Source organism: Aulonocara sp. 'chitande type north' Nkhata Bay, linkage group LG10 (genome assembly GCF_057382095.1).
Source record: "Aulonocara sp. 'chitande type north' Nkhata Bay isolate Kocher_YH1m ecotype deep benthic linkage group LG10, A_spYH_male_GT1.1, whole genome shotgun sequence".
NCBI lineage: Eukaryota > Metazoa > Chordata > Actinopteri > Cichliformes > Cichlidae > Aulonocara > Aulonocara sp. 'chitande type north' Nkhata Bay.
Window position 1 is genome coordinate 20,232,602 of NC_141353.1, and position 8,923 is coordinate 20,241,524.

At 38.5% G+C, this 8,923-nt stretch overlaps 1 protein-coding gene across 1 annotated transcript; it reads left to right on the forward strand.

The window, feature by feature from the left end:
- Positions 1 to 1,816: 1,816 nt before the first annotated feature.
- On the forward strand, positions 1,817 to 2,920 carry LOC147320758 (olfactory receptor 8G17-like). Its single transcript, XM_086307503.1, has one exon. The coding sequence runs from the start codon at positions 1,817 to 1,819 to the stop codon at positions 2,825 to 2,827; it is 1,011 nt and encodes a 336-aa protein (XP_086163629.1). The 3' UTR covers positions 2,828 to 2,920.
- Positions 2,921 to 8,923: the final 6,003 nt, after the last annotated feature.

Below are 8,923 nucleotides of genomic sequence, written 5' to 3' on the forward strand. Positions count from 1 at the left end.
CTTAAGTTGCTGGTTGTTGGAGTGGTTTCCAAAAAACAATGTGGGCTTTATAGATAACTGGAAAACCTGGAGAGATGGCATCCATCCCACTTTGGATGGAGCAGCTCTCATTTCTAGAAATCTGGCTAAATTTATTAAACCCCCCAAAACATGACTATCCAGAGTTGGGACAAGGAAGCAGAGTCGCAGTCTTACACGCCTCTCTGCAGCTTCTCTTCTCACATTACCTCCCCAAAACCCCATCACCTTACAGACTGTGTCAGCTCCCAACCAGACAAAAGAAACCAAGATGTGCTTGAGTGTGGCTGGGACTGTACACAGGGGGCAGGATGAGTCCTTTCCAAACCACAGCTGCAGATTTATTGGGGAGGTAGCACACCGTATGTGCAAAAAATGACTTAAATATAAAAAACTCACAAAATCAGACAAGGCTAAGCATCAGGGTTTCAAATAAATTAAAAGTCTTTCTTGGTCTTTGGTTGATTAACCCTTTAAGACCTACCATAGAACCAAGTCCGCCAGAGCTTATCTATATATTTTTGCATACATTAGTGCTTTTTTTGGGAGCATTTCAAGTTGCTACATATCAATACAACGTTATAGCCCAAATTTTAATAATATGTATGCAATTAATCCATAGTAACTACATAAATTGCAAAAAAGTGCAATAAACTACAAAAAATTGAAAATCATTTTTGTTTTGTCTTTTACATATATTTCTAGTTAGAGAAATTTAAGAGGTTTATCCCTCAAAACTGTAAATATACAAAAAAGTTGAACAAAATAGTTTCCAACTACAGGAAACTTATTTTGAGTGTCTTCATAGTTTTATTTTTAAGATACACCTATTTTTATGTACTGCAGCAAAAATGAAGATAACTGTTATAATGCAAATTTGCAAAAAAAAAAAAAAAAAAAAAAAAACCCAAACAAAAAGAAACAAAACGAAAAAAAAACCCCAGCATTTGCATCAAAATAAAGTATTTCCAGCAGTGTAACTTCAGTTCTAAGTATCCTTTCGCTTTTTATGTTTGTCACTTGTGTTGTTTGTTGGTCTGTTTAGTTTGTAAATGCTTTGGTTTTTAACTTTTCATTCTCTTTTTGGCTGATTGTGAACCATTTTGGTCAACACTGTTGTTTTTAAAATGTGCTATAGAAAATTGTTTTGATTTGATTTGATACACTAAATATGAGTATATATGTGTGTATGAATATGTAGTTTCTCAGTTCCTTTCTTTTGAAAAATGTTTTCTTTGCCTCCCTACTCAAGTATTCAGTTGGAGTATACAAATATACAAAAAACATGTGAAGTAAACATGTAAATCTTCGTCTGCCTTGGAATTTAAATCTGTATATTATTCTAAAATAATAATAAATATTAACAGCTCTGGTAGCTTCAACTCAAAGTTAGCTTTTTTAGAAAAACGGCATCGCAGTTTTAAGTGACTTAAATGTATCTACTATTTACAGTGTTTAGTTGTGTTATTTTTAAAAATTTGAATAATTTTTCATTAATGATTCACTGCTCTATTTACAATAATAAACAATTAAATGACATAAATTCTAACAGGTTCACACTGAAAAATATTCCAAATTAATTCATGACAATGTGACACACCCACCTGAATTTCTATTTCCACGCTGTGATAGAGGTGAAATATAAATAACACATCTCTCACAGTACAATCCACTTTATTGCACTGCACACTTGACAGAGTCTCGGGTGAGTTTAGTTTTTTCCACAGCAACAGTGAAGTAACTCATTATGGTTTGTTATATTCTGCTCTTTTTATGTTTAGGGAAAGAAATATTTGCAATGGGAACAGAAGATAAAACCACTACCATGTTTAATAACACATTTGTTCGGCCTGCAAAATTTTATCTCAGTGGGTTTTCCAATATCCCTCATATTAGATATTACTATGCCTTCCTGTGTTTTGTCTACATCATGACTGTTTTGGGTAATGGTTTTCTTCTCTCAGTTATTTGGCTGGTGAAGACTCTTCATACTCCTAAATACATGATTGTGTTCAACATGGCTTTGACAGATTTGTGTGGGAGCACAGCTCTCATCCCCAAACTCTTAGATACTTTTCTGTTTGACAAGAGATACATCCTCTATGACGCCTGTTTAAGTTATATGTTCTTTGTTATGTTCTTTGCAAGTGTGCAGTCATGGACACTTGTCACTATGGCATATGACAGACTTATAGCCATTTGTTTCCCTTTAAGGTATCATAATATTGTGACAGAAACATCAGTTGCTGCAATTCTGCTGTTTGTATGGATTTTTTTAGTGAGTGTAATAGCAACCATGGTTGGGCTTGTTAATCGTCTCTCATTCTGTAGATCTTTGGTGGTTAACAGCTTTTTCTGTGATCACGGACCAGTTTATCGTCTGGCTTGTAATGATACATCTTTAAATTACAACATGGCATCTGCACTTATCACTATACTCATCATCATTCCTCTTATATTCATTATAGCCACATATGTCTGTATTTTCATTGCACTGAGCAGGACTACATCAAGAAAGGAACGAATCAGAGCATTAAAAACTTGTACCTCTCACCTGATCCTTGTGGTCATTTTCTTCTTGCCAATTGGAATCACTAACATAGCAACAAGGGCCTCCTACATCCATCCTAATGCCAGAATGATAAATTCCACATTGACACACACCATACCAGCTTTGCTCGATCCTATTATATATGCTCTGAAGACAGAAGAAGTGATGATTGCAGTCAAGAAGCTTTGCAAAAGAACTTATCTCAATTGCATGAAAGCAAAAACAAGACCTAGTAATCACTGCTGTATTAAATCATAAAAGATTGTTAGAGTAGAATAAAGTCTTGTGTTCAAAACATATTACAGTTAAAGTACTCATAAAAAAACACAATGGAATAGTCATACATTATTCCAGTTGTTGCGTAATCCATTGTAAATACAATTTAAATATGGAAAACTATGAGAAACATTTGCAGCGCTCATTCTATGGCCTTTGTATTAAAGAATAGGAAGAAAAATCAATAAAAACTTATTTGACTGTGTCCAACAGATTATCTGCTTATTTTTTTTATGTGACTACATGAACATGTATACTGAAAATACTTTAGAACACAAAAGTTGTTTTAAAATACAAAAAATATTTTTGTAACATTCTTGACGTGAGGTTGTATTTTAGCATTGATTAAAGTTTTCAAAATAAAACATTTAAAGAAGAAGAAGTGTTTAAGTGTCATTATGTAGGTGTATGGGGAGGAGGAAAGTTGTAGTGGGGAACTGAAAATATTTTGATCTAAAAATTGGGGCACTGCAGCAAGACGAAAGGCTACAACATTTTTTAATCAGGATTATGCAGGAGGAGTAGTTATGTTACATCAGTGGAGAGTACGGGATAGAAATAAAATGTCTTGAAAACTTGAGTATTATTATTATACATATTGTATATATTTCCTCTCTTTCTCTCTACACACACCCATATATATATATATATATATATATATATATATATATATATATATATATATATATATATATATAATTATGTCTTCCTGTGTTGTCTCTGTATTGTGACTGTTTGGGGGAATGGCTTCTTCTCTGCTGATTCCTGAATGCATTATTGCTGTTGGAAAACCTTGCAGTGACTCTAAGTATCCCATCGTTTCATAGTTCATAAATGTTTCTAAAATGGGTTCATTCACAAAATATTGAAGTTTGGTGTGTGTGGGGACAGACAAGACAGACCAGACAAGTTGCTCACCACGAGTGGTGTGGAAAACTAATCAGAGCAAATAAAGAGGTAAATATAGAGCATAGCAGCAAACCACCATTCTTCAACAGGAGATCTGACAAGGTTAAGGTGCAGACTGAGAAGTAGCAGTGTGGGTGCGATAATAAACTTTGACTGTTCTACTTACAATCAGCTGTTCACTGTTTCACAATGTTTCTGCCACCATCTAGTGGTTTGAAATTGTACTTAACTGTATTAAATATTAAAAAAACACTCAAACACATTTTTAATATTGAATTTTTTTCTCTCTACTTAAGATAAATTTGTAGGAAGCTTGCCTTTAGTTCTTGGTCTGTGCATTTAGTGGTCTTCTATGGCAAACCTCTACTGATTGGCATATTCTGTCACATTTTTTGTCCATCACATCAACACTGTGGTGCTGTTTTTTCACAGGAAACTAAATGCAATATGTGAAGTGCATACTCTGTAAAATTCTAAATAAAGACTCTACTTTACAGACTCTATTGTAGATCGGTCAGCAATCTGCTAATGAATCTAAATCTTAAAAGAAGTTTATTGATACATAAAATATTGATACATAACGTAATTAATCAAACTTACCTTTCAGGGATTGTTGCAATTTCAAATTTACCAGCGTAACTCATGAAACCCTGCACTGTACACATAAATCCACTAGAGGGCACGCTCTCATCATAATACCAGGATTACTGTCTTTCACTGCATCATGTGAATCGTGAACTACAGCATAATGTGCTGATATAATTGTATACAGAAGAGTACAGAACAAATGGCACACTGTTTGAAGTGTATGTTTTGATACCCATGTTTAAGTTATTCCTGATGACCTGAAAAAAATGGTGACAGACATTACAGAATGATATGCTAATATTAAATAATGAGTGTAGATTTATTTTATATACACTCAACAAAAATATAAACGCAACACCTTTGTTACTGCTCCCATTCCCCATGGGATGGACGTAGAGACCTAAAATTCATTCCAGATACACAATATAACCATCCCTCCCAAACAGTGGTCACAAATCAGTCCAAATGTGTGGTAGTGGGCACATCTGCTATATTGAGATAATCCATCCCACCTCACAGGTGTGCTACATCAGGATGCTGATCTGACATCATGAGTAGTGCACAGGTGTACCTCAGACTGCCCACAACAAAAGGCCACCCTGGAATGTGCAGTTTTTTGCGCTATTGGGGGTCTGGGGACCCAGAACCGGTCAGTATCTGGTGTGACCACCATTTGCCTCATGCAGTGCAACACATCGTCGCATGGAGTCTATCAGATTGTCAATTGTGGCCTGTGGAATGTTGGTCCACTCCACTTCAATGGCTGTGCGAGGTTGTTGGATATTCGTGGGAACTGGTACACGCTGTCGTATACGCCGGTCAAGCACATCCCGAACATGCTCAATGGGTGACATGTCCGGTGAGTATGCTGGCCATGCAAGAACTGGGACATTCTCAGCTGCCATCTGCCCTGAACAATGTGAACCATGATTCATCCGTGAAGCGCACACCTCTCCAACGTGCCAGACGCCATCGAATGTGAGCATTTGCCCACACAAGTCTGTTACGGCGACGAGCTGGAGTCAGGTCAAGACCCCGATGAGGACGACGGGCATGCAGTTGAGCGTCCCTGAGACGGTTTCTGACAGTTTGTGCAGAAATTGTTTGGTTGTGCAAACCAATTGTTCCAGCAGCTGTCTGGGTGGCTGGTCTCAGACGATCTTGGAGGTGAACCTGCTGGATGTGGAGGTCCTGGGCTGGTGTGGTTACACGAGGTCTGCGGTTGTGAGGCCGGTTGGATGTGCTGCCATATTCTCTGAAACGCCTGTGGAGACGGCTTATGGTTGAGAAATGAACATTCAATGCACGGGCGACAGATCTGGTTGACATTCCTGCTGTCAGCATGCCAATTGCACGCTCCCTCATTGCTTGTGGCATCTGTGGCATTTTGCTGTGAGACAAAACTGCACATTCCAGGGTGGCCTTTTGTTGTGGGCAGTCTGAGGTACACCTGTGCACTACTCATGATGTCAGATCAGCATCCTGATGTGGCACACCTGTGAGGTGGGATGGATTATCTCAATATAGCAGATGTGCCCACTACCACACATTTGGACTGATTTGTGACCACTGTTTGGGAGGGATGGTTATATTGTGTATCTGGAATGAATTTTAGGTCTCTACGTCCATCCCATGGGGGGCAGTAACAAAGGTGTTGCGTTTATATTTTTGTTGAGTGTATATGGTAAATGGCCTGTATTTATATAGCGCTTTACTAGTCCCTAAGGACCCCAAAGCGCTTTACATATCCAGTCATCCACCCATTCACACACTGGTGATGGCAAGCTACATTGTAGCCACAGCCACCCTGGGGCGCACTGACAGAAGCAAGGCTGCCGGACACTGGTGCCACCAGGCCCTCTGACCACCACCAGTAGGCAACGGGTGAAGTGTCTTGCCCAAGGACACAACGACCGAGACTGTCCAAGCCGGGGCTCGAACCGGCAACCTTCCGATTACAAGGCGAACTCCCAACTCTTGAGCCACGATCGCCCCATATATATATATAAGCAAATAAAAATTGTGTAATGGGTCCAATTTGTAATACCATGAGTTCACAGTGTGGCACGGGACAGTTTAATCCAGGACTAGAATTCTCTCATAATGAGTGTTTATGCCAAATGATATCAAACAGCTCTTTTTAGAGTTCATAAATGAATTTTTAAATCATGTATAAGAGGGTAGGAAGATTGTACACTAGGTTTTACAAGACACATTTTAAGAGGAAGAAGACCTATCCTCACAAATTATCCTGCCCTGTTTTACCTAAGACATGATTACTTATGGTTTATTGAAAGTAAAACTTAATCCTCTTACCATCTATGCTACTTTTGACTCATCCCATATTCACAGGGGTTGCGCACATGTCCCTTTTGGGAATATTTCTCAACCTGTCACAGTCCCAGCTTTTAGCTTGTTAAACTTGTTAAAGACTCTCAAAATGTGAGAATAAATGTATCCAAAGGTTTCACTTGTCTCTCTCCAAAAGTTGATTCTGTTCATCTGGATGTAGCGTTTTGTGGGAGAAACGTTTCGTCACTCATCCAAGTAACTTCTTCATTCTCCTGGGTGAAAATCAAATCTCAGGACGTACTACATTGTACGGATCACATTAACTCGGTGGACCGACACATCAAATTCACCAGGGAGAATATGAAAGTGGAAGGTTAGCCTTCTTAGACTGTGAGATTTCCATCAGTAATGGGGGACATCTAAAAGCTGATGTGTACCGTAAACCTACACATACGGATCAGTATTTAAGGTTTGACTCTCATTATCCACTGGAGCACAAACTGGGTGTCATCAGGACGCTACAACACAGAGCGAACACCATCCCCACTGACACAGCGGCCAGGGAGGCAGAAGAACAGCACATCAAGAAGGCCCTGAGTAAATGTGGTTATTCCAGCTGGACTTTTGTCAAAGCTGGAAAGGCATCTAAAGAAAACTCCAGCCGATCCAGGAGAGAAGGACAACGGCTGCCCAAGCAAAAACCTGTAGTGATCCGTATGTGTCAGGAGTATCGAAGCAGTTGAGACACATTTTTTCTAAACACCGGGTCTCTGTGGCTTTTAAACCCCAAAACACGCTGCGCCAAAAAATTGGTCCACCCCAAGGATCAGGTCCCCCGACACAAACAGAGTAACATACAACAGTATGTATGTAACAACAGTGTATGCTGTTAAGTGCTAGGAGGATTGCCAGGATTTATACATCGGGGAAACCAAACAACTTCTGGCGAAGCAGATGGCACAACACAGAAGAGCTACCTCGTCAGGCCAGGACTCTGCAGTCTATTTACACCTACAGGCCAGTGAACACTCTTTCAATGATGAGGATGTACACATCCTGGACAGGGAGGAACACTGGTTTGAGCGCGGAGTCAAGGAGGCCATTTACGTGAAAAGGGAAAGACCATCTCTGAATCGAGGAGGGGGCCTAAGGGTACATCTTTCACCATCTTACAATGCTGTGATTGCAGCCATTCCCCAACTCTCTGTGAATGGTACTCATGGCCAATGATCAGTGGTCTTTGATCAGCAGGTTTTGGTCAGTGGTTGTTGTTCAATGGTCATGAGAATTTGCATAATTATGATTAAGGAACTGACCTCCCAGCCCATTGTTCCTTCAGTGGGCTGGTTTCAGTCATTATGCAAATGTACTGTTTATAAGATTTGGGGAAAACTGCAGTCAGCTGAGACTGAAGAAGTCACTTGGATGAGTGACGAAACATTTCTCCCACAAAACGCTATGTCCAGATGAACAGAATCAACTTTTGGAGATTTACTTTCCTGGATGATTGAGAATGCATCAAGACGCTTCACTTGTCTGTCCAAATATTTCACCATGAACCTAGCATAATGAAAGAAAGGGGACGAAAAATAATAATTAACACAAAGCAAAGATACAGTCCACCACTGTGCTGTGTAATGTATACAAGGCCACCCTAAACTCTAGCCAAAGACATCCGTAGAATGATACTCAATTTACAATTTAAAGCAACTTTTGAAGTAATGTGTTTTAATGCTCTGTAGTACACTTAAATATGTTAGCTGAAATTAATACTCAGCTAACTAATTGATCAAACTTACTTTATCTAAAAAAAACGTAAATTTTGTTACATTTGTAAGTACGACACTCGAGTTTGAATGAAACACTGAAACAGATCATGTGTTAATGATTGATTAATTTGGACAATGATGCTTAGTTAGATGAATTGGGGAGAAGTGTACATTTTATTTTTTTTAATGCGGAGTAAGTTTACATACTATAATTTGTGCACATTTACAATTGTAGGATATTTATTTTCAACTATTTCAACTATTATAACTACTGTAGTATTTAAAATGTTTTAATTTTATATCATATACATCTGTAACATGTCTCCTGCAGAAGAAAACAAAGCACATGTTTGAGACATATTGTTGTTATGGAGGAGTTTGAAGACTCACGGGAAAAAGGAGTTGACAGTAGACCATCATTGCAGAATCCTATAATCTACTAAAGTTAAGGCAGAGCTAATATCCAGCAACAGCAGACTCTACAAGCTCTACAAAGACTGATTTAGAATTGATTGTTATT

Bases quoted from the DNA above. Each gene is read 5' to 3' on its own strand.
- LOC147320758 (XM_086307503.1), top strand. From the start codon at position 1,817: ATGGGAACAGAAGATAAAACCACTACCATGTTTAATAACACATTTGTT.